Consider the following 25515-nt stretch of genomic DNA (forward strand, 5'->3'; position numbering starts at 1 on the left):
TGTACCCCGCCTCGTTGCCCTGCTTGAATCGCCGTCACCCTCCGCCTCGGTTTCCTCGTCTGTAAAATGGGCACGAGGAAGGCCTTCCTAAAAGACTCGTGGGGAGGTTTCCCTCCAGACGATGCCTGGGACCCACGGCGGAAGTGCAGGGACGTATTCAGGGGCCCTCAAAGCCACCCCAGGACACGGGGATAAAGACATTTGCGGGAGTAGAGCCTGGAGACCCGTGTTCCTCCAGCTGCCTTCATCCATTCGCTCACTGGCTTCTTTGTTCCTTCAGAAGGCGTCGCTGGGGTGGGCATTGGGGGTAGAGCCTGGCCCGTGGCCAGCGAAAAGGCATGCCTTTCTGCAGAACAGGCGGGGGCAGATGAGACCCTCCAGGCCTGCCCCGGGGAGGAGGGACCTTAAGGCATGTGGTGGGGGCCAGCCCTGCCCGGGGGCCGGGAGGGCTCCCCTTAGAGGTGGCTTTTGAGCTCATGCTGGAGGGTGAGCGGGTTTAGCACATGGGGTGTGTACAGCCATAGGGAACAGCCTTTCGGAAGCTGAGGGGCTGAGTCGCATCCCCCGCCATTCCTGTGCTGTGAACCCAGCCCCCCAGCCCCCAGTACCTCCGAGAGCGACCTTATCTAGAGGGAGGGTCTTTGGGGCGGTCCCTGATCCGATGTGCATAGTGTCCTTATAAAAAGGGGGAAATCAGGACGTAGGCACAATACCTTGATCCTGGGCATCCAGCCTCCAGAGTGGGGACAGAGTAGGGAGAGCGTAAGGTCCTATGTTTACAGCCCCGGGGCTGTGGCCCTTCGTGACTGCAGCCCCAGGACACAAATAACAGCCTGTGTGGCTGGAATGCAGGGGACGGCGGGCAGGAGTGTGTAAGGGGAGGCGGGGGGCCATGCAGAGGCTGGCTCAGGCCCCTGTCTGGTCGTGACCACCAGTGACACAGGTGACACTGTCCTTTCAGGTGAAGGATCGACGTCAGGGCTGGCCACAGCCACAGGGAGGCCTGGCTCCTTTGTCCGCTGCCTCTTTCAAGGTGTGTTTATTTAAAACAATTTTTTTTTGTTTGTTTAATGCTTATTTATTTTTGAGAGAGAAACAACACGAGCAGGGGAGGGGCAGAGAGAGAGGGAGACCCAGAATCGGAAGCAGGCTCCAGGCTCTGAGCTGTCAGCACAGAGCCCGACACGGGGCTCGAACTCATGGAGTATGAGATCATGACCTGAGCCGAAGTCGGACGCTTAACCCACTGAGCCACCCAGGCGCCCCAAGTGTGCTTATTTTTAAAGAGGGGCCCTGGCAGAGGAGACCCATTATCCGGCTGGGCAGGAGGGAGACAGAGCTGTTAATTTGGGGGAGGGGGCATTCAGTCCCGGGGGGGGTCACAGTTTGGGGCAGAGTGTGGCCCTGGTCAGGGACATCTGTCTCTCGGTGGGCACTCGGATCCCTTCCTGCCCCAGAGACGGTGCCAAAAACCCATCAACAATAAACAACAATCCCTCCCCTCCCCCAGGATAAAGACCGGGGCCCCAGGGGGCCTTGCACTTGAATGAGGTGAGCTTACACAGAATCCTCATCACTGCTTCCGTGTGCTCGCGGAGCCGCAGGATTGTTCAGGTTGTCGGTGACAGAGATTGCAGTATTTCGGGCAGGAAGGTTTGTCTTACGTACCCAAGCCTAGAAAGGCAGAGGAGTGGCCTCAAAGAGCCTGACTCAGGGATGGGGCCCCCGCCGTGACCCTGCCCTGCATGTGTGGCTCACGTGCCTACAGCATCACAGGGGTGGGGGGTGGAGGGCCCTGCCTCCCCTCCCCCTCCCCCGGGCCACCAGGTCGGCCCCTGGCGTCCTATCCCGAGGCCGGGTCACCCGTGCACCCTCCTGTGTCGAGCTGTGCTGACATCGGCCCCACCACCGAGATCTTGTGGCCACGTGGCCCTGGGAGCTGGCTGCAGGCTCGGGTCCCTGGCCCCCGGCCGTGCTCAGGGCTGGGCCACCTTCCCAGAGAAATGAAATGTAAGCAGAGTCTCCTTGTCAGGAAACGGAGGCCCCGAGAGGGGGTGGGAAGCCGGGTCTCTTGCCGAGTGGCCTTCTCCCCGAAGCCGGCAGGCTTCTGTGTGTCGCTGTCAGAACGGACGACCCCGTCCACGAGCCAGGGCGCTCTTTTCCTCCCCCCTTTGCCCATTGAGCCACCGGACGAGGACCTTAGCTCGCCTCCTCGGGGTGAGCTGCAGCCTGATGAATCTGGGGGTGGTTCCGCACCTCCCCGCCGGTGCGCGAACTGGTGTCCTCCAGGTGACGGCGGGAGCAGGGGACTCACGCGGTGCCACTGGCGCTCCGAGCTCCGTTAGGTTTCTCCGGCAGTAACGGGCCCTCCGAGGCATCGTCCCCACGGCTGCCCAGGCCCCACTGATTGGTTTTGATTTTCCTCTGTGTTGGAGCCGTCCAGTTCGAAGCGCGCCTTCTGAGCGCCTTGCGAGAGCTCTAGGGGCTGCGGTAGCCCTGGAGGTGCCAGGCGGAAATCCAGCTTGAATTGGTACCTCGTTGCTCTGAAAGGCGGGGGCCCCCTGTCTGCCCAGGACGTGGGCTCAGCCACCCGGAACGTGACGCGAGTGCATTTTGGGGCACCGGCCGCGCAGGCCTCGGCCTCTGCGCGTCCCTGGCAGGGGTGGGCTCGCTGCGCCCACCGTGAGCGAGCCCCGCACCTGCTCCGTACTGTGGGCAGGCAGCGCCTGGGGTGCCTGTGCGGGGCTCACCCAGGTCCCTCCCTCCACCACTCAGTCCCCCCCCCCCCCACCCCCGCCCCGCCCAGCAGGGTCTGCAAACCTCCGCTTGCAGAGAGACAGATGGGAGGTTCTCTAGCCTTCGTGGCAACTACTCCACTCTGCCCTTGCAGCCAGAGAAGATCGTAAACGGGTGGGCGTGGCCGGGTTCCAATAAAGCTTTATTTACAAAAAGCAGACCAGAGGCCAGATTTGGCCCCCCAGGGGTTCACTGCCCCCCAGTCTGTGGCATAGACTCCATGCTCTAGATCCGAGGTATATATCCTTTCTGTCTTCTTAAACTGTTATTGGAAAAGAAATGCCAATGGCCCAATCCCTCCGGGGACCTTCCGCACCTGTTAAGACTCTATATGCTACAGACTGGTAGGAAGGCACAGGACCTAGGTCACTTGTCCCCTCTTAGCTCGGTGACCTTGACATGGGCCCAGCCTCGTCCTGTTGTCTGAACAAGGGCTTTGATGACAACAGCTCTCTTACCAATGCCAGGATTGTTCCAAGAATTAAATGAGTTATGGGGCGCCTAGGTGGCTCAGTCGGTTGGGCGCCCGACTTCGGCTCAGGTCATGATCTCACGGTTCGTGGGTTCGAGCCCCGCGTCGGGCTCTGTGCAGACAGCTCAGAGCCTGGAACCTGCTTCGGGTTCTGTGTCTGTCTCCCTCTCTCTCTGCCCCTCCCCCCTCCCCCGCTCCTGCTCTGTCTCTGTCTCTCTGTCCAAAAATGAATACAAGTTAATAAATCACAAAGAATTAAATGTGTCGACACGTGGGAGAAGGCCCCGTAAGCTGTGACGTGTCACCTGAGTGTGCCTGCATTTGTCACCGAGTGCAGAGAAGAGAAAATTGGGCAGAGAACTTGCCGCTGGGAACAGGCCGGGGGTTTATTGTTGCCTGTGCCATGCAAACGCCCCTTTTAGGTGCTGGGGTCTGCTTTTTGCCTTCTGCTCTGTGGAACGAAGTGCCCGGTGCCCTGTGGCTCTCTCCCTCTCGGTGCTGCCGGCTCCTGAGCCCTGTCTGTGCTGAGTAACAGCCACGAGAGGAGAAACACAGATCTTCCGTGACACTTTCCCCAGGCAGCCATGAAAGTCTTCCTGCCAGTTGGTGGAGAGGGTCTCCTTTGACAGGTGCCATGTAATCGAAGACAGGTGCTTTGTGGCTGCAGATTCCCTGCTGCAAAACACACATGTAACCCTGACGAAGTGAGAGGGAGAGCCAGGAAGGGGGGTTACATCACGCGGGCTGTTCGTAGGCGCTGGGGGGGGAGGAATCACAAATAAAATTCAGCGGAGACCGTTCCGCTGGCGAGGCTGCGGCCGTCTGCAGCCTGTGACTCCATCCCTGGGCGTCTGGCCGTTAAGGAGGGCCCTTGAGGCCCAGCCTGGACGCGAGCCAGGCGAGGGGCTCTGTGTCTCCGTGGGCTGGTTTCAGACTTGGCCACGGCCGCCAAAGGGAGAGGAGGAGTTGCCCGCACTCCCTCTTGGTGGAAGGCGCGCTTTCTCTGGTTGGCGTGCGTTTGGTAAGTGACGCCCACAGCAGGCAGCCCTTGGCTTAGGTTCACGTCAGTGCAGCAGACCAAGAGGTCTCCGCGATGGGTCGAATCGTATTAACCGCCCCCCCCACCCCCACCCCACAAAAGATGTCCTGACCCCCAGGGCCTGTGAATGTGACCTTATTTGGAAATAGGGTCTTTGCGGATGTGATTTAGATGTAGGTTAGGATGAGGTTCTGGAGTGGGGCGGGTCCCTGATCCGATCGGGTCGGAGAAGAGAGACGTCACACAGGGGCAGACATAGAGGTGAGGCAGCCACGAGCCACGGAGCCCTGGGGACTGACAGTCACCAAAAGACACCAGGGAGAGGGAGGAAGAACCCTCCCCGGAGCCATCAGAGGGGGCACGGCCCTCCACCTTGCTCTCAGTCTTGGGGCCTCCAGAGCCGTGGGTCTGTGTTAAGCGCCCCCGGTTTGTGGTCCTTGGTTATAGGTGCCGTCTTAGTCTCTGGCCTCGGACCTGCTGACTGCCTCAGTGGGTCTCCAGCCAGGGTGGCCGTGAGTGAATTTGAAGGTCCCACGTGGACGTCGGGGTAAGGCGCTGACCCGGAAGCGCTCCAGGCCTGGCCGCCCCCCGAGAGGCGGTGTGAATGCCGACCAGGCAGGGGTCCGGGTGGGTCTAGGATCCAGGAGAGGCCGAAGGACGTCAGACTCCCCCTCCTCCCCCCAGTCCCAGATCCCCCGCCCCTTGGAAGTATGGAATACGTGTGTTACGAAAAGCCGGGAATCTTTTCTTGCAGGGGTCCAGAGAGTAAATATTTCAGGCTCTGCGAGCCATCTGGTCGCTGTAGAAGCCGTCAGTGCTGCCGCTGTCGCGTGAAAGCAGCTATAGGCGATGCCTAAACGTATAGGTGTGGCCGTGTGCCAGTAAAGCCCGTTACAAAAGTAGGTGTCGGGCCAGATTTGGCCCACTGGCTGTCCTTTGCCAATCCCGGGTTTTTTTTTTTTTAACTTTTATTTATTTTTGAGAGATACAGAGACAGAATGCAAGTGGGTTAGGGGCAGAGAGAGAGAGGGAGACACAGAATCCAAAGCAGGTTCCAGGCTCTGAGCTGTCAGCACAGAGCCCGACGCAGGGCTCGAACTCACGAACTGTGAGATCGTGACCCGAGCTGAAGTTGGAGGCTCAACAGACTGAGCCACCCAGGCACCCCAAGAATTTCCTTTCTTTGTGAAGCTGAATCATATTCCGCTGTATGGATGGACCACATTTAGCTTATCCGTCCGTCCATGGACGCTTGGTTAATCATGCCGCTGCGTCGCAACATATCAGTTAAGCGTCTGACTCTTGGTTTCGGCTCAGGTCATGATCTCGCGGTGCGTGAGAGCGAGCCTCCCATCAGGCTCTGGGCTGACAGCATGCAGCCCACTCCAGACCCGCTGTCCCCGCCTCTCTCTGTCCCCCCCCCGCCCCGATCTGTCCCTCCCCTGTTCTCTCTCTCTCAAAATAAAAAAATAAGCTTTAAAAAAAAAAAAAAAAAAGGAAGGAAAACCTGCCGTCACATGGATGAACCTTGAGGACATCATGCCAAGTGAACGAGTCGCAAACGGACAGACAGTGTATAATTCCGCTTCTGCGAGGTCCCTGCGGGAGCCAGATTCCTAGAGACGGAAAGTAGGTGGGGGCGACAGGGGCTGGGGGAGGGGGGGATGGGGAGCTGTTTCATGGGGACCAAGTGAAGGTGAAAACGTGGAGGTGGACGGGGTCCCGTTGTGTCACCACGGGAATGTACTTAATGCATCGGACTGTCCACTCAACGGTGGTGGAAACGGTAATTTTTCTGTGAAGTGTATCTCACAATTTAAGAAACCAAGGGAAAAATTTATTCCCACGCCGTGCGTGTCCCCGGGACTCTTGGGATCGCCCATCTGCGCGGCTCAGCTCTGAGATGTGGCCACCCCGCCTCTTTGCACCAGTGTGTCGGGTCCCGTGCCAGGAGCACGGTGACTCGGGGCTGAGGAGCACCTGGGCTGAGTTTTGACTTAGATGGAGAGCAGGTGGCCAGGGGTGCGGATGGCGATCTTCCCCTTCTGCCCGTAGCGTCCCCTACCTTCTCATTGGACAGATTGCCCTCTGAGCCCTGGTTTTCCCATCAGCGGATGGGCATAGCCTCGGGGTGTCAGGCTGATTTCTAGAACACATCCAGAGACATCACCTGGGAAGCGCTCCGAAAGGCAGGTCGGCCGAGAGCCAGCACTGGGGTCCTTGCGGGGCCATTGGTAGGAGAAGTCAACACATTTAAGAGTAAATTAAATTAGGGGATTTGTGGTCATCGGCGGCGTAAAGGATTTTCTGAGACGCGCCATGTACCGAACAAGACCTAGCACGTGGTGGCAGGCTCCCTAAATATTTGTGAGAAGGCAGGATAATTTTATGAGCCAGTCGAGCCATATATAATGGGATTATTTGGGTCTCAAACTAATGAAGTGACTGTAGGGCAGGAGCAGCTGCTAAAAATAATCTGCGCTGGTGGAAAATCCAAAGACCGAGAAGAGGCTGGTGCTCAGCCAGGAACGAGGCCCAGAGGGAGCTGGCACACGGTGTCCCGGGAGCCGTCCGAGGGCCCGTGTGGGACCACGGTTCAGAGCCTGGACTTACCCGCACTCTGAGCAGACCTGTCTCAGGGGTGCACCTGCCTTGGCCGAGCTCCGGAAGTCAGCGGGTAGAACCGAACGCACACCCACTTTGCGGCTTTAACAGCGAGAAGCGCGGCCGGGGTCCCGAGTCTCGGTCCTCGGCCCCTGGTGCCTGGGGTGTGATGGAAGGGGGAATCCGTCCCTCCTTGCCTTTTCCTCGTGTCCGGTGGTTCCCACGGTCCTTGGTGACAGTCGGCTTGTAGACACGTCGCTCCAATCCCCACCTCTGTCGCCGCACGGCCACCTGCCCTCTGTGTCTGGTTTCCAGACTTCCCTCTTCCTCTCAGCACACCAGTAGTGACCTCTTCCTTTTTATTTTGTGAATTTTTTTTAATGTTTACTTGTTTTTCAGAGAGAGAGAGAGAGAGAGCATGAGCAGGGGAGGGGCAGAGAGAGGGGGAGACACAGAATCTGAAGCAGGCTCCAGGCTCCGAGCTGTCGGCACAGAGCCCGACGCGGGGCCCGAACCCAGGTCACGCAGGTCATGAACCGTGAGATCACGACCTGAGCCGAAGTCAGACGCTCAACCGCCTGAGCCACCCAGGCGCCCCTGACCTCTTCTTAGTAGCACCTGCAAAGGCCCCCTCTCCAAGTGGGGTCACGTTCGGGGGTTCCAGGTGGGTACGAATTCTGGGGGACGCCATGCCTCCCACAGTACCCCGCACTTAGTACGTGCCTCAAAGCCGTTAGTTATCATTACTGTGATTATTTTCATGGACGAGGGTGTGATGATGATAAGCCGTAAGCCCACGGTCGATCATGTTTTATCTTGGTGCTGCACATTTGGCGGTTGGCCTTGAAGTCTGTTCTTGGTTCTGAAGGGAGAAGGAGGGTCGGTCCTTGCTTTTCATTTGAAAAAGACCGTGGAGCTGTGTGTCTGCCCGGTGCCCCCAGCTTACAAATCGAGAAGCCTATTTATGTATTTACTTATTCTTATTTTTGATGTTTATTTTTAGAGACAGAGAGAGACAGAGAGACAGAGCGGGAGAGGGGCAGAGAGGGAGACACAGAATCCGAAGCAGGCTCCAGGCTCCGAGCTGTCCGCACAGAGCTCGACGGGGGGCTCGAACTCACGGACTGTGAGATTGTGACCCAGGCCAAAGTCAGATGCTTAACCAGACTGACCCACCCAGGCGCCCCTCGATAAGCCCTTGTAGATTCACTTCTGCTTTATAATTTCATTCTCTACAGTTTTTTTGGGGGCATAAGGTAAACAGCAGTTTCTCCTGACGTCCGCTCCTTTAAAACAAACACAGCTCACTGGTGGCCTTGGGGGGATTTGATGAGTGGGTATAGTGTCTCTTTCCTGTTTCTTATTTCTTTTAATTTTTATTTATTTTGAGAGAGAGAGAAAGAGAGAGAGCAAGCAGGGGAGGGACAGAGAGAGAGGGAGAGAGAATCCCAAGCAGGCTCCGCACTGGCAGCACAGAGCCCGACGTGGGGCTCGGACCCTCAAACCGCGGGATCGTGACCCGAGCCGAAATCGGGACTTGGACCGTTAACCGCCTGAGCCCCCCAGGCGCCCCTCTTTCTTGTTCTTCCGGGAGCAGGGCTGGCCGTGGGTGTTGGGCGTAAGTTCAGAATGCCACGTGCTTGGTGTTGATGGTGTTGTGGCTGAAAGAGAGGCTGTCACACGCCGTCTTCCTCGCAGAAGTCTCACTTGGCTTGTTTGACAGCTAAGGAGGTGTGTTATTAAACAGGTACAAAGACTGCTGTCGTCTGATTTCAAACAGCGCTTGTCATCGTCGGGGTGCATTCGCCTAGCACGCCGGAGGGGCGGATGTGACAGTCCTGGGTCGCGTGTTTCCCACGGCAGCGCTCTCTCTCCTGCTTGTCACCAAAGGAAACCGTTTCCTCCTGTTCTGAGAAGGTGGGAAGGATTCAGAAACGAGGGGTGGCTTGTTCCCCGGGAGTTTGCTGGCTGCTTGGCTGGGGTGCGAGGAACTGCTCTCAAACGGAGACCTTGAAACCGTCGAGCAGGACGGGGGCGGCTGGGTGGCTCAGGCGGTTAAGTGTCTGACTCTTGGTTTAGGCTCGGGTCACGGTCTCACGGTTTCGTGGGTTCGAGCCCCGCGTCGGGCTCTGCGCTGACCGCTTGGGGTTCTCTGTGTCTCCCTCCCTCTGCCCCTCCGCCACCCACACTGTCTCCGTCTCTCTCAAGATAAGTAAACTTAAAAAAAAAATTGTTTTTAAATAAACCGTCGAGCAGGACAGACTTCGGCTGAGCTGGAAGTGAGAGAAATGGGTGGTGAGAAGGGTGGCTGGAGCTGGGCGGTTTGGGGTTCAAGTCCTGGTGTTTCTGGCCCGGGCATGAGGACACCTGACTCTGCGTGAGTTGCCCCCCGTGGGCCGGTGTCATCTGGGGACACAGTGCCTGGACAGAAGTCGGGATGAACCCGGCTCCCTCGGGCCTGGACCACGAAGGTACAGTTTGGTGTCACTCGGGAAGAGGGGTTGAGGAGGAGCGTGACAAGGGGGAAAGAGGGCGCCGTTCCTTTCTGGAATACAGTCAGTTCACGGTTCTTACGTCCTCCCCACAAACACTCGGCAGCAGATACGGAACTGCTCTTGGGGGGGGACACAGGGCTAGGTTCCTTGGGGCATCTGGTCACGGTGTTTTCACGAACTGATGAACGTATAGCCTTGTTTTACGTGTGCTCCTGTTTAAAGAAACTTTATTTTATATTTTTGATTCATTAAAAATTTTTTTGAATGTTTATTCTTGAGAGAGAGAGAGAGAGAGAGAGAGCAGGGGAGGGGCAGAGAGAGAGGGAGACACAGAATCAGAAGCAGGCTCCAGGCTCTGAGCTGTCGGCACAGAGCCCGACGTGGGGCTCGAACTCACGAACCGCGAGATCATGACCTGGGCCGAAGTCGGATGCTCAACCGACTGAGCCACCCAGGCGCCCCCTTAATCTCCTCTTTAAAGGCTCTGTCTCCCAACACGGTCACGTTCTGATGTCCTGGGGGTGAGGACTCTGACATTTGAATTCTGGGGGGATACAGTTTAGCCCATAGGCCCCCAAACACGAGAACCAGTAAGCCAGAACCAGCCTCGGGACTGCACTGGCTTCGGGTCGCTCGTAGTTGCTGTCCCAGTTCCCCGGTGTCACCTCTGCGTGAACCTCGGTTTTGTACCGTGTCTAGTGGGGGGGGGGGCTGGGCGGCCCTGGAGGCTGGGATCCCGATGCCCGTGACTGCTCGTGGCCCTTGCCAGCCGGAGGCCCAGCTCCGGACGCCCGTGTCCCCGCTGGGCTCACGCACTTCTGTCTGAGCCAACCTGGGAACTGGAGAACGTACTGAACGGCACCTGCACGGAGAATGTGTTTCCGGGAGTTGGGGGTTGCTTTATCATCGTCGCAAAGAAGAGCTAGTAGCTAATAGTGCTTCCCAGTGCCAGGTGCCGTGTGAACTCGCCTATCCCAGTGACATCCCCACTCTCTAGATGTGGAAACGCAGACACGGGGCCTGTCCAGGTCCCCCAGCTCAGGAGGGGGTGGGGGGGGGCAGGCGGGCCCGGCCTTGAAACCAGATGGCGTGTCCCGTGGCCAAAGCGGGGAGAAGGCCGGTTTCTGTTTCTGCTTCGCGTCTCCCCATTGCGGGCTGTCCCCTGGTCCTTCCGTCCCGGGAAGCCAGGAGGCACCACCCAGGGCACATCGACCAGCCTCCACAGTCTGGCCGCGGCTCTGGCTTCGGCTGTCTGTTTCTGGTGTCTGATTTCTGTTGTCGTGGAGACGGGGTGACAAACGTCGTCCGCGCTGGCCCTCCTGACGCGTCGTTGGCGGCCAGGATGCAGCCTGGGGCGCCGCGGGCCTGCCCCGTAGCCAGGCCTCCGGCGTCGGGCCGAGATCGGAGGCTTATCGGAGGCCCCAGCCCGCCGTGGTTTTTCCCAGAGCCAAATAAACACGAGCTGGGTCACACCGCGGGAGTGGACGCTGTCTTCCTTCCTTCCCTGTGCCCCGTGGGTTGGTTTTCCCGGAGCAGTTTGCTTGCCCACGAGGCCGTTGGCAGCGAGGATAGAAATAGCTCTATGTGGTCGGCGGAGTTCTATCGTCGGAGAGCAGCCCCGTCCTCCGGGCACCCCGATCCCTCACGGGCCTTCCTCAAAGCCCTAAAGAGGCCCCTTCCTCAAATTGCAAGTCATGCCCTCCCCGCCCGTGTCCGTATATGAACGTGACGCGTGCCCCCCGGGTCCCCACCGGGTGCCCGCTGGCCTCCCACTCCCCTGCATTTCTGACGCCTCCTCCAGCCGCACCCCCGCCTGGCCAGTGAGTGCCCCCCGTTTTCTGACCGTTTTCGGCAGGAGTTAAACCCAGGCTGGCCCTTACCCTGTCCCTGCTTCCTGGGGCAAGGGCTGTTCAGACAAGGGAGGGCCCCGGGCTGGAGGGACTTTTGACTTTTCCTGGGAAGGCGTGAGGACGGCGGGGTAGGAGGGTCCTCGGGAACCTCACCTCGGCCCAGATGGACGGGCACCTGCTCTGGGCATTGAGGCGTGTGGGACGCTTCCATCCCTGGGTCTTTGGGCCCGGAAGAGTGGCGCTTGGAGCGTCTCGAGGGACGGACGGATTGCCACCAGGCTTCTTTTAGGGGCTCCCTGAAGTGATGGGTTTTCCTGCAACGACCTTCTGGTTCGGTCTTCCCCCCGTAACTGGCTCTTCCCGTCGCCCCCGGATGAGAGATTCATCCTGTGTTTTCTTCGGCCACGGCAGATGGTGGAGGAGTTTGTGTCGAGGGCGTGGGGGTGCGTCGAGGGCGGGGGGTGCGTCGAGGGCGTGGGGGTGCGCCCAGCTCTGCCCTCATCAGCACGATCATGGCAGCTGGTCGCGGTCACTCTGATGCTGTGTGTTCCCACCTGAGAAACGGAGAGAGGGGGACAGGCGAGGTGTCTCGTGCCAACCTCGTAACCTCGCAGTTGAGGGCACCGAAGCCCGGAGGGGCCGAGTGCCCCACCCGAGGTCACACGGCGGTTGAGACCTGGAGTCGGGTTCGTCTGGAGCTCTTCTCGCCGGCCACCTCCCTGGGGCCTGGAGGGGGGCGGTGAGATGCCGGCTGTTCAGACGCTCCTGTGTCTCTGACAGCGAAAGACGGCTCCTTCCCACCCACCTGGTGGAGGAGAAGCCCCGTTTCTCTTGGGCTCTGCCCGCCGTATCCTTACAGAGAGGGAGCTGATGCTCAGGTGGGCAAGGGAGGTCCCAGGCTGGGGCGCCTGCGGGGGCTCAGGCGGCGAAGCGTCTGACTCTGGGTTTCGGCTCAGGTCATGATCTCACGGTTCATGAGTTCGAGCCCCGCATCGGGCTCTGTGCTGAAAGCGTGGAGCCTGCTGAGGTTTCTCTCTCTCTCTCCCTCTCTCTCTCTCTCTCTCTCTCCTTTCTCTCTGCACTTCCCTGCTTGCTCTCGCTAAATCAATCAATCAATCAATCAATCAATCAATGAACAAACTTGGGGGGGGAAAAAAAGAGGTCACAGGCTGATTTTTGCCCATGCCTTGACCACGGGCTTTTCGTGGGCGTGTGGGGGACATTTCTGGAGGGGAAGCCGGCAGTTGAGGGAGGAGCTTAAGGAGACTGAATGCAGGGGGCTCTCTGCTTTCTCCTCTGCCGCCCTTCAGAGACCGAAGGCCTTACGGTGAGGAGCAGAAAGCATCTGAACCGGGCCTCTGGCTCTTCCCGTGCAGGGGTGGGCCGGGGAGGGGTGGGGGGAATGGGTGGCTGGTGGAGGGGCAGACCCTGCCACCCTCCCCTCAGGCCGTCAGGGGACCTTCTTGCCCCTTCTCCCGAAGCGCCGGGTAGCTGCCTTCCCTGTCTGCTCCCTGGGAGAGGCACGGGGCACGGGAGCACAGTCAAGGCTCTGAGAAGTCCTGCAGAAAAAGTCCCGTGTTTAGCTCCACTTCCCCCACTCCTTCCTCTGCTTCCTCGACCCTGGCTTAATTCCCGCCAGACTGGGAGCGCCCAGGTCCGTGGAGCCCACGTGGGGACCAGAAATGACGGGGGTGAACGGGCAGGCATCTTGCTCACCTGGGCCCCACGGTATTCCCATTTTCTCGGGGTCTGCTGGGCGTCCCAAAGCTAGTTTAAAGCTGTGCTGAGGGGCGCCTGGGTGGCGCAGTCGGTTAGGCGTCCGACTTCAGCCAGGTCACGATCTCGCGCTCCGTGAGTTCGAGCCCCGCGTCAGGCTCTGGGCTGATGGCTCAGAGCCTGGAGCCTGTTCCGATTCTGTGTCTCCCTCTCTCTCTGCCCCTCCCCCGTTCATGCTCTGTCTCTCTCTGTCCCAAAAATAAATAAAAACGTTAAAGCTGTGCTGAACGTACTCTCTGCCGGGAGCATACGGTGGCCGAAGGAGGTGGAGGTCCGTTAAACTCTCGGTTAGGAGAGGGGCCCCGGGCTCCCAAAGCTTGGGGACTGACGGGCCTGCTCTGCTCTGCACCCAGAGGCCTTTTCTGGAACGGCACCCGACACCAGCGTGTCTGTCCCCTCCTGAGGCTCGCGGCCTGCTGCGCGTGCGGGCAGGGTAGGCGTGATGGGGCTCAGGGTAGCAGGTGCGCATTTATTCTGGACGCTCAGCTCGTGGGACGGCGGCATACAAATCCCGGCCCCTCTCTTCCTGGTCCTGGGGCCTCGGCCAGTCCTCTCTCTTCCTCGTCTGTGAAGTGGGGATAAGGGAGGTGGCCTGCCTCACTGCACTTAGACCCCCCCACGGCCATCCACGGGCACCCGGAAGGCACCGCTCTCCCCGTGTCGCTGCCTGTTGTCGTCTCGTGTTCTGCCTCCCCTCTCCCTCCTCCCTACCCTCCTCCCACCCGTGGGGATCCAGGACCGGGAGAGGTTTCTAAGGTTTCTTAACTGCCCGTGACTCCCCCCGACTGCTGCGTCGTGGGTAGCGCTTTGTCGCTGGGGAGACTTGGTTCCAGTAGGAATGTCAGACTTGGCTGCCTCTCCTCGGGCAGGTCGGCTGTGTGCAGAGCCTCCGGTCCCCGGTCTGCAGCGGCAGGGGGAGCCCGAGTGAGCTCGTGGAGGAGGATGTTGGGGGGCGGGGGGGGCTCCCCATAGACAGACTTCCTTCCTCCACGGCGCCAGGTCCGGCCATCTCTGTCCCCACCCCGAAGGCCGTCGCTCGCTGCCCTCGCGGGTGGGGGATTTCGAGGTGGGGGTGGAATGGGGCAAGGCAATGGGACCTTGAGAACGGAGAGGTGGCAGTTTGTTGAGCGGGACTTCACAGACATCCTCTCTGCCCGGCTTATTAGCCAGCCTCCTGCTACAGGAGGTCCCAGAACAAAAGGACACACGTTTCCCACCTGCTGGGAACGTGGGGCCGGGGACTGGCACCGTCTCCCCGCCAGCCTTGTGGGCCAGGGTCCTTCAAGACTCAGTCCCAAGGTTACCTCCTCCAGGAAGCCTGCCTGGACTGCCGCCCGTTCCCTCTCCGGTCCCTCCACTCTTTGTGTCCTGGACGCTGAGGCCTCGGGGCAGGGCCTGTGTCTGCGTCCTTGCCCTGCCAGGCCTGGTTGCTGGTGGATGTCCGCTAGGGGGTCGCCGGGTGAGTAGAAGAGCAGAAGTAAACTGAGCCCAGTCCCCTTGCGGCTCAGCTGTAAACGTGCATCGAAAGCCAGCCTTCTTCTGTGAAGTGGAGGAAATATCGACTGAAAGTGGACGAACACAGGCGCGCCTGCCCTCCCCACCCCCTGACCGTTAACCCCTGTCTGCCAACAAAGGGGGGCCAGGGACTGAACCGCGTCCCTCAGTTCCTCCAGACGCAGACGTTCTGTGCAGCTGGGGAAGCAGGTGCGCTTTGAATTGGGGTCTGCTGGGCGGAAGTGGGGTCACCCCACTCCCACCCGCGGAGGCCCGGGAGGGAGCCCCCCTCGGAAGGGGGGCCGCAGGCCGTGGGGTGACCTTCCCCACCCCTTCCCCTCCGACCCGACCTGCTCACCAGCCCACACTCAGCGGCCCCTCAACTTCGTGCTAAAGCCGTGCGGTCCTGTCGCCTGTGCGGCCGACTGCGTGAGCAAAGCGGACAGAGGGCGGTCGCGGGACCGTGACCCTGGGCTGGGTCAGGGGAGCATTCGACAGCAGCTGTCCCGGCCGCACACTCGGCTGGCGGGTCCCGCCGTCCCCGCCTAGCCCCTGCTGTCACCATTGTGCAGAGCCTCACCCTGCGGGAGCCGTGGCTTCCTTGGGGACGGAGGGGGCCTGGTTGCCGGGACAACCAGAGGTGAGGGGGTGGGAGGCCAGGCCTCCGGCAAATGGCGGAGCCTCCCGCAGCCCCAGAGAGCGAGCGAGTGAGCGGGCGCCCCAGCGGGGCGGGCTGATCCTGGACTGCAGGGCACAGTAGCAGAGGATCCCTGTCGGCACCACCCCCTAGGAAGGGGGTACGGGGTGGGGGGCAGTAGGCGTTACTCGCTGCCTCCTCCCGTGTCCCCACCACCCCCCAGCTGCCTGGCGGGGCCGGGGAGGGTGTGTGGGCACGAGCGTGTGGCCGAGGGCCCAGCACGCAGCAGGGTAATGAAGAGAGGTGCGCACAGCTGCTGAGCTCGGCCCTGCCCTCGGGCCCCCACCCCGCGTGTTCCCCGGAGGCCGGAGGTGGGGCCTGGGTGGACCTTTGTCCCGAGGGTCTAGGGTCAGGGACCCTGCCCCACCCCGGCCACGTGGGCTGAGGGATGCGCACGCCCTACGCCTAGTTCCGCTCTGTTATTGTGCGAGATCGGCACGCTGTTACTATTTTAATACTGCATCGTCTCCGACAGGAACAGGTGCTCCCTGAGTGCAGGGCCCTCTGTCCCCTCGGAGCCCAGGGTGCGGTCTGCAGAGCCCAGGACGGCCGGGCGGGGTCCCTGACGGCCCCGTGAGATTCCGACCTGAGCGAGGGTCCCAGGGAGTCCCCGCCTGGCCAGCTTCTGGGGGTCCCGAGGCGGCTGCAGGAGGGCTTTCCCCCCTCGGCACTGTTCGTGCTTGGCACCGAATGATTCTCGGTGGCGGGACCGGCCGCGGGCGCAGTCGGGTGTGGAGCGGCTTCGCGCACTAGATGCCAGTAACACCTCCTGCCTCCAGGTGGACGGCCGTAACCGCGTCCGGACGCTGCCAGGCCCCTGGGGGACAGAACTGTCCCCGGAGGCTGGGGGAGGGGCGCCGGCGAGATGCAGGGGACAGCGTCCCGGCGCTCAGGGCCGCGCGCGGCTGTGCACGGACGTCTTTTGAAGGACGGCAGGACAAATCCCCGTTTTCCCGGCTCCGTACAGGAGTGGGAAGGGTGTCCTGTGCCTGCCAGAGACCAGGTCACGGCCGGTCCGGGCCCGCGGGGCGCACGTCGGTAGATCCCTCCGGCCCCTAAGCCGAGGCGCCTCTACCCCACGTGCAGGTGAGAACACGGAGGGTCCCGGGCGTCCACAAATGCGGAGGGTGCCTGGGCCCCACTGTGCCGCAAGAGCCCGCAGACGGGTGGCTTGGCAGAAACTCATTCTGTCACCGTCGGGAGGCCGGAAGTCCAAAGTCAGATGTCAGCTGTGTCGTGCTCCCTCGGGGGCTCGAGGGGAGGGGAGGGTCAGCCTCGCCTTCTCCGGCCTCTGGCGGCCTCAGGCACTCCTGGGTTTATGGCTGCACGATTCCGGTCTTTGTCTCTGTCTTCACGCGGCTGTCTTCTCTCTCTTTTTAAAAAAAAATTTTAAATATTTATTTTTGAGAAAGAGAACAGGGAAGGGGCAGAGAAAGAGAGAGAGAGAGAGAGGGAGACACAGAATCCGAAGCGGGCTCCGGGCCCCGAGCTGTCGGCACAGAGCCCGACGCGGGGCTCGAACCCACGGACCTCGAGATCATGACCCGAGCCGAAGTCGGACGCTCAACCGACAGAGCCCCCCGGGCGCCCCATGTCTTCGTCTTCGGGGCACCAGTGGTCAGGGTGGCCTTGTCTCAGAAATATCCGCAGAGACACTGTATCCAGATAAAGCCACATTCGGGGCACGGGGGCGAGGGCTGCACCATGTATTCTGGGGGCTGAACTTCAACCCTCCGTAGCACGTGATGGGTTCTTGCACAGCTTCCGGGTCTGGCTGCCTCCCAAGGGCCGGTACAACCCAGAGGAGGGAGGCCTCCCTGAAGAAAGCGTGCGGGGCTCCGAGGAGGGAGGCGTGCCCGGCGGGCCTCTGGGAGGCAGGCACCCGTGTCGGCGTTTGGGGAACCGCGTGGGCTCATTGTTCGTTCTGATAGAACGTCGTCTATCGCGCGCGGCTCTAGAACTCAGAGATACGACCTGCAGGGCTTTAAACTTTACAACGAAGGAAGCAGCCGTTCGAGGAGCCATAAAGAGTCACACGGGCGGCGTGTTAGTCAGGCTTGGGGACGTAAGTGCAAAGGCCCGGCTCCTTGAAAGCCAGGGGCGGCTTACAGAGCGTGGCGGGGAGCCCTGGATCGGCGTCCCAGGCCCCGGTCCTGCCCCGCTCCCCGCCAGCCCTGCTTGCCTCCTCATGTCGGAGCAGAGACCGTGGCGAGCACTGGGAGAAGCTGCCTTGCCCGAGATCACAGCCGGGTGGGCAGTCAGACCGGACCTGCTTCACCTGAGTCCTCCTCCTGCTCAACCCTCCCCCCCCCACCCCTGCCTGCACCTAGAGAGCATGCTCGGGTCCTGGCACACGTGGGCGAAGCCACAACGAGGTACCTTTTCTTCGTCGGCTTGCTGACGAGCTCCCGGTACCGGTGTCTCCCGAGGCCGGGCGCCGACTCTGGCGTCTGGGCCTGTGTTTCCTGTTGGTAGTGACTTGAGCGATGACCTCGAGAAAGAATGGGTTGACAGCGGCTGGGGCTGCTGCCCGGGATGCCGGGGGGCCGAGATCTAGAGCAGCGGAGGCGGGACTGAGAAGACGCATAGGGCAGGTGCTCCTGGGGCCTAGAGCCAGACGCAAGGGGTCAGGCCCAGAGAGGTCGTCGGAAGGGGCAGGCGCCTAGCGCGTCCCCGGCTGTTCCCCGTGACCCATTCAGTAGCCAGGCGCAGGAGGAGGTGAGGAGCACGGTGGCCCCGTGGGCTGCTGTGGTGGCCGGTCCTGAGCAGCTGCGGGGACGGGAGCCACCTCAGGTCTCGCGAGGACACGAGTGTTCCTTCTGCAGCTAAGGTAACAAGGTGACTCGTGTTAGTGGGTTTGCCACCACGAAGCCGACCTTCTGCGGCCCCATCGTCACACGAGCGTGACCTGGGACGCTCGGGGACAGCTGCGTTTTTATCCACGGCGTTGGCTGGACGCATCCTCTGTGCTCGCGTGTGTCTGTTCCGCTCGCGTGACCCAGGCTGTGCCTGTTTCAATAACGGTTGTGTCCCCGGGGCTTATTAGCTTGGGGTCTGGCACACGGTAGGTGCTCAGTAAAACGGGCGCAGCCAAAGAATGTTCTGGGCCTTTTGAAATGATGTGGCGTAGCTGGGGCCGTCTCGGGGCCGTACGAGTTTCCTGTGGTTGCAGTCACAAATCACCACGTTCAGTGGTTCAGAGCAACACAGACGCACCGTTCTGGAGGTCTTACGTCCTCAAATCCAGGCGTAGGCAGGGCTGCCCGCCTTCTGGAGGCTCCGGGGAGATTCCGTTTCCTTGACTTCTCAGCTCCCGGAGGCTCCCGTGTTCCTTGTCGTGGGGCCTGTCCTGCATCTGCAAAGCCAACAGCGCGGTGTCTTCGGATCTCTCCCTGTCTCTGCCGTCTCCTTGCTCACGGTTCACTTGTGTCCTTTTTTAAAGGACCCTTGCAGTGTCTTTGGGCCCCCCTGGATGAGCCAGGATAATTCCCCGTGTCACGATCCGTAACTTAATCACACCTACAAAGGCGTTTTGCCGTGCAAAGTCACGGGTTCCAGGGATGGGGATGGAAATATCTTTGGGGGGAAGCGGGGCGTTATTCAGCCGGGCACGGGGGCCCTAAAAGAAAATTGCCCTTAGGAGCTCCAAAGAGGAGCACCGGAGGGGGATGTCAGAGTCCTGAAACGTTCACTCGTTCGTTCATCGACAATTTTGCCATCGACTCGCCGTGTGTGTCCTCTGGGCTGGGCCCCGTGCACCTGCCCTTCCAGCAGCAGGTGCACACAGATGCCTCAGACGTGGTCATACTCGAAAGGGCGACAACAGCACGGGGCCCACGGGATTGTGTGGGGTGCCGCGGGGAGCCTCGCTTTGGCTGGCGGGGAGGGGTTCTCCCCATTGGCTTCTAGCTGCTCCTTTGGGGCTTTCCCTCCGAAGGCTGGTCACCGGGAAACCCTCGTGGGTCGTGACGGTCCTTCCCCTTTGTTGCCTGGAGTGTTGCATCCATTCGGGGTGGGTGTGGTCCCGTTTGCCCAGGTGGGCCACCTGAAATGCCACGTCGGCCCCTGGAGTATCTCAGGAGGGGGCGTAGCCGCCTGCCCCAGGGCTGCCCCAAAGCCACCTGCTTTGGGAAGGTGCCCCTCTGCCCAGCGGACCGGATTCTCTAGTTTGGATGGAACCTTTAGCAGATGGTATGTCGTCTAACTTGCACTGGCGGAGATGGGCCACTAGAGGGCGCCATCCTTCAGGCGGTTTCCGCAGGCGCTTCGCTCGTTTTTTCTCTAGTTGAGGTTTCGTGTGGCAGGTGCACATGAAATTTTGTGTGTGTGTGTGTGTGTGTGTGTGTGTTTAACGACTTAATGATTTAATCTTCTTATTTTCTCAGCAGAGCACGCTTTGGATTTCCCCGAATACAACGGGACATTACTGATCAGGTTAATTAATACGAGTTCGCCGAGCAGGGACCAGGCTTTGTTTTTCCCTGCCATTTCCATTTTCTCTTTATTAAGCAGACTTCTCTCCTGGTGTGTTAACCTTGTTGGGCTTGTCCGCTCCTGGAAATGACCAGATTTCCTTACCCGCCCCCCCCCTCTTTGGTCGGGGCACCCTGCCCCACTTGGCCCCAAGGGGCCGTGGCCGATACGCATAAGGGGAGACGTCGGACATCGATGTGGCTTTTTTGAGAATTCTGAGTTTCATTTGGGGGTGGTTTCCCTCCTCTGCCCCCACCTAATGCTTATTCTAGATCCTTCCTCCCTCTTTGTTGACTCATGGCAGATTTTCATGACCAGTGATTGAAATTGCTTCCACGTCCTCACCGAAACCCGGCACGATTGATTGGTAGAAATGTGATAAACTCACCATCCGCAAATCAAGGGAACAGAGCACACACATCCCATCCAGATTAGCACGGATGCAGCCAGGATGTGGTGATTACCAGGCGTTTGTGCGAAGGGCGGGGGGGAGGGGGACCGAGAAAGCAGGAGGCAAAACCGGACGGCCCTTTCGGGGGTCAGGGGAGGCTGGCCGCGGGGACGTGGGTCCAGCTGTTCGTCAGCTCACGGACATGTGCCAAAGGGCACCCCCTACATGATATGATGTTGGCCCTTGAGGTTTTCGGGAAGCCAGGATTCTTCCTCACCCTCAGAAAAGCAGGTTTGCCTGGGGGGGGGGCTCTCCCCCATCCTTTGTTCCTGGCACGTATATGCATTTTAATTTCACTGTGAGTCACTTGAGACATGCTTCTGAGCCTCCCGTGGGCTCTGACTTCCTTGTCCTGGTCGCCGGTCACCATTCGCGGTGGCTGGCCTTGGCTCCCTGCTGGCAGACTTTGGGCGGCACCTTGGACTTCAGAATTGGCGTGGCGGGGGGGGGGGGTCGGGTCACACCGTGTTGCTGGCACCGTCCAGCCGCCATCGTGGTGTTTTATGTAGAGTCGAGGTTCTGTTACAATTCAGCCTGATTAGCGTCTGTTTTAAATGCTCGGCCACCGTATAAAGATGTTCGCGGTGATGCCTGTGCAGTAAATTAAGGATCTTTGAGATCCGATCATGCCTGGTTTGCAGTGAAGTGGATGTTTCCACGTCTGGATTCTTTGGGAACGGGTGACGTGGGGGTTCGTGGCCTCTTGTCATCTGAACATGCAGTTAATGAGGCCGTCCCGCCCCTCGATACTCACAGATGCCTGAGGCTGTCGGGATTCGGTTCGACTCGGTCCCATCAGGTGAGCGCACCTTCGTGGGGTCGTCTCCACGCGGGGCTGACCCCTGGGGACGCAGGGGTGAGGGAGGCCGGCCTCTGCCTCCGGGACTCTGTCATCCGGCGGGGAGACGTGCACACACCCCCTAGGTCGTAGCCTCCGGGAGCACCGGGGCTGTGAGTGAGCTCACGGCCAGACCCTGCAGACTTTCATGGTGCCTGGCCCCCCGGGTGAACCTGTCAGGTGGGTGACTCTCCATGACGCTGGGCCCTCCCTGTCACCCAGCACAGATGCTGATGGCGGGACCGAAGGGGAGAGCCAACACTTCCCGCTCTGCTGTTTCTTGTTAAATTAGTTGTCACGACAACCTCACGGTCGCGTCTGGTTATTATCCCTCTGCGGGGGAAAGACAGTAAAAGACGGAAGGAGATGAAGCTTGTGCCCAAGGTCATTCTGTGATGCACCTGCAGAGCCTCGTGCTCTCTGTTCTGCCCGTCCCAGCACCTGCCCTGGGCCCGGGGGGCTTCGGAGGAGGGCGCAGGGCCCTGGAAGAATGGAGGTTGGCAGCGAACTGTAAGAGCGCACGGCGTGTTGGGCTGGTTCAGCTGCAGGCTGTGGTGCTGCTGGAGGAGGCACAGCCTGTGCAAAGGTCCTGGGGCGCCCGTGCCCGGCCCCGAGCTCTTCAGTGGCGGCTGGGGGTAGGGTGCCATGGGGAGGGATTTGGTCTTTGTGCAGGGAGGCGGTGGAGGACGGGGACGGTCTGTGGGCACAGGAGTGACCTGATGGGCTGTGTTCACGGGACACAGTCTTGAGAACCTGTGGGAGCTGGACCGGGAGGGAGGGACCAGGCACCCGAGACCCGCAGAGACTAGAGCGGACGCCCCGGCCTTGCGCTCGTCCCGCCACGGTGTCCGGCCCCCGAAGAGTCTCCCTGGGGCATCCGGGAGGTGGCTTGAATGAGCTGACCCACTTGCTCCCCGTCTGAGCAGCCGGCACGTCGACTCGCCCCTAAAGGATCAGTCGTCCTTCGTGAGCCAGCAGCCCAGACCCCTCCCGTGTCCCGGTTTCTGCCCGCCAGGTGGTTTATGTGGTAAAGCTGACATTTCACGTTCACCTGGAAGTCTTTCTTCCCACCTCCTTCCCACAGACAATTGGTTTTTCTGTGGTCCTGGCGTTTTTCTGATCAGCTGGGGCGAAGGGGAAGAAAAGGCCTGATCTGGGTCGGGAAGTTCTCCGCTTGACATCAGCCTCTGAGCTCCAGGCTTTTTTTTTTTTTTTTTTTTTTTAATATTTATACTGAAGCAACTTTTGGTATTCAGAAGGCCTGCTTTCCTGGAGACGGGCGGACAGCTTTGTTCTTGCCGGTCTCTGCTCCGGGCGCCTGCAGCAGGTAGCTGGTCGGCGTGCACCCGCCGGCGGCCGAGGTCTGCTCCAGAGGCGGCTTGTCCCAATATGTCCCTAATTGCAGAGCAGAATCCTCCCTCCCGGGTCCTCGCCCTCCGCACAGCCACATCACAGTAATTGGGTCCTTGGTGACCCACGACTGCCAGGCTAATGTAAGCCTTAATGGAAACTCTCTTTTTCCACCCAATTAAGTGGCTGGAGGTGGAATGTTTTGCAAGAACACTCTGTTCCCTGCTCTTCTGACTTTGTGCCTCTCGCCTAAATTCTCCGCTCAGCTCCATTTTGTCTGCGTAAACACGTAGTCGTTCGTCCCTTCCCTCAATATTTATGGCACGCTTCGTGTCAGGCTTTGTGCAGGATACGAGGTCGTGGTCCGGACCAGCACCTGGCGCCTCTACGGCCCTGGGGGAGGGGGGGCAGGGTGCAGGGAGGCGGACACACCCCACAGCCACGTGACAGGGGGCAAAAGATTGTAGCTGTCGCGTGCAAGGGGCTTGGGAACCGGAGGAGCCCTAACTCTGTCTAGGGCGTGAGCGCAAACGGAACGCTGTCCTGACAGATCCGGGGGCTGTAGTTGGAGTTAGCCGGGTGGAAACAGGTCGGGTTCGCTCATCACGTGTTTGGGGGGTTTGGGTTTTACCCCGGAGCCGGTGGGAGCCGTGGTGTGGATTACACCATGGTTAGCTTTGCGTGCCGGGAGGACTGCTGCTTCAGACGGGACTCAGTTTGCAAATGGCAGGAAACTCAACCCAAAGTGGAACAGGAACAAAACAGAAGCCCCCGTTGCGTTTGACAGAAAAAGCTGCCTGTGGCTGGCCTCAGGTAAGGCTTGATCCAGCACACGGATGGTGTTGCTGAACTGTTCCCTCCGTTCCGTTGACCCTGTCTTCATTTCCAGGGTCGGCTGGGGGGGGGGGGTAGGATGATGGTACCGCTCCCACGTGCATCCTTGCTGGATCGAGGCCGTTGGGAGAAAGTGCCCGTCTCGTTCTGCATTCCCAGCATGGTCTCCCTGGGGCCGCTGACCCTGATCAGGCCAAGCACGTTCCTGCCTCGATAACTGTGTTTTGGGGAGAATAGATCCCCACCTGGATTGTAAGTCCCGAGAACGGTGGGTAGATGCTGGGCTCTGTTTGACCAGAAGAAGGGCGACCGGGCACTGGAGAGAAGAAACAGCAGAGTCCAGGATGGTCACCTGCAGAAGCGGAGAGGCTGAGGCGGGACCCGCGGGAGGTTGAGTGGCCCTCCTGGTGACGGGTTCCTCCCCTCTCCCCACCGGCTGCCCCTAGGACCGGACACAGGATGCAGGGTCTGAGGAGGGTCCTGTCTCGCGTCTCGGTTCCTCTCTGTGCCCTTTGCGCGTATATGTGTGTCGGGGACTTTCCACCTTCAGTCACCCACGGCTCCAGATTGAGGTTATCATTCGCGGTGGCTTCTTGTGGTCAGGGCTGTGCTGTGGGGTTCCCTCTTCTGATTTCTCTGTCCCTCCAGATTGCGTGCTGTGTCCCCCGAGGCTGGGGCAGTGCTGCTGGGGGAACCCCAGCCCGATGGTGTGGGCGCCAGCCCTTTGGAAAAGAGGGTCTCGGGAGAAGCCAGGGTGGGTAAGATGATCGCCGTGGGGACAGGCAGTTCTGCGTCTGGCTCAAAATCGAGAACAGGGATTTGGAGAAGGAATGAAATTCTGGGTTCCCCCTCCCGCAGGCAGGAAACGGTCTGTGCTTCCCTCCGACCCCGCTAGAAGCTGGGAGATGTTGTGGTTCGGGGCCTTGCAGGCCCCGGGTGCTCGGACCCATCCCTAACCAGCTGCGCCAGCTCGGAGGTGGCTCGCTCTTTTTAGAGACCTCGTCCCCGGTGGGAGCCTGGCCTGATAGCTCGGGGAAGACGTGCTCAGTAAATCTCCTTCCTTCCTGGGGAGGCAGTCACCTGGGGCAGGCGCTGGCCGGGTAGAAAGTTGCTGAAACGTGGCCCCTGTCTTCATCTCTGAAAGGGACACAGAAGCCGCTCACCAGTTTGGATTTCGGGGGGCCGGTGGGGTGTGCTCGTGTCTTCTAAGTTCTTGCTGCTCTCGGCCCGGCATCGGCGGCGTCACCCTGGGGTGATGGTTACTGACGCTGAGCCTCGGACCCCGCCCAGACCTGCCGGATCAGCCTCTGAGCCCAGGGGCATCCCAAGTTCAGTGCTTCGGGGGGGAGCGGTTAGCCAAGGCCCCAGGGCAGAGGCTCTGGCTGATGACGGGGGGGGGGGGGACGATTGGCATCCCAGCGGTGACAACAGGGGTACCCACGGTGATGTCCCCCTAGGGCTGGTCTCCCTCTGCAGGTGCCCCCTGCTGGGTTCCCCAGGATGTGGCCCCTGAGCCCCCCTCCCACGCCCTTCCCACGCTGATCCAGGCAGCGTGCATTTCCCCGGTGTCACTGGAGACAGAAGGCATGGAATGATCTTTTCCGTCAAAGCACAGAGGAGCAGCACAGGGTCTTAAAACGGTGCTGAAGACAGGGGATTCCAAGGTTCTGAGCTGTGTAGATGCGTCTTGCATCCAGCAGAAGGTATTCTTCTGAGCCTGTGGGTGATGACAGCGACCTATTTCTTCACCCCCAAACCTACGGCTTCTCTCTTGCCCACACGTGAAGGCACAGGCGTGTGGCCCTCTGTGACTTCCTCGGGGTGGGGGTGGGGGGTCTGCTGCAGACAGAGCCCTCTTCCTGCAGGGCCGCCTGGCAAGGCGAGTTCTGCGCCTCGGCCCTTCCTGGCCTCAGAGGTGAGCACCCCGGGACAGGCTCGGCTGCGGCAGGGCCCCCCTCCCTGCGGCATTGGCTGTCGTGAGCTTTGGGGCCGGGGGCACGTCCTCCTACCACAATGTCCTAATAACTTTATTTCACAAGAACGTAGGAATACGGCCATGGCCAAGCCTTCCCCGTCTCCTCCTTTCCTCTGCCCTCCCCGCTCCCAGAGGTTTAACACTGTCCTTGTCATTGAGGACCGGGGCCTTTCCTTCTCTATGAGTTTAGATGCATACACCTAGGAATATATCGCTTTGAGTTTCTGATTGTGCTGTTTGCATAAATATCACGCAGGATTGTCTTGAAACCTGTTTTTTATTTATTTTTTAATGTGTATTTATTTTTGAGAGAGAGAGAGAGAGAGCGAGAGAGAGAGAGAGCATGAGCAGGGGAGGGGCAGAGAGGGGGA

At 60.2% G+C, this 25515-nt stretch overlaps 1 protein-coding gene across 3 annotated transcripts in view; it reads left to right on the plus strand.

Annotated features, from left to right (window-relative positions):
- The window catches only part of PARVB (parvin beta), a 99227-nt gene that overhangs the window by 15773 nt on the left and 57939 nt on the right, over positions 1–25515 (plus strand). The window contains exon 1 of one of the 3 annotated variants that reach the window (XM_047064825.1): positions 9288–9382. The exons of 1 other annotated variant lie outside the window; for it this stretch is intronic. In XM_047064825.1, coding sequence (XP_046920781.1) covers positions 9349–9382 — 34 coding nt within the window. In that variant the 5' untranslated portion in view covers positions 9288–9348. Of the gene's footprint in view, positions 1–9287; positions 9383–11131; positions 11227–25515 lie in introns of those variants that run through there. One more of the 3 variants, XM_047064826.1, reaches the window with a different exon arrangement.

The sequence above is a fragment of the Lynx rufus genome, unplaced genomic scaffold (genome assembly GCF_022079265.1).
Source record: "Lynx rufus isolate CCGP_SWC_20201006 ecotype Redwood Valley unplaced genomic scaffold, mLynRuf1.p SCAF_7, whole genome shotgun sequence".
Classification (NCBI taxonomy): Eukaryota; Metazoa; Chordata; class Mammalia; order Carnivora; family Felidae; genus Lynx; species Lynx rufus.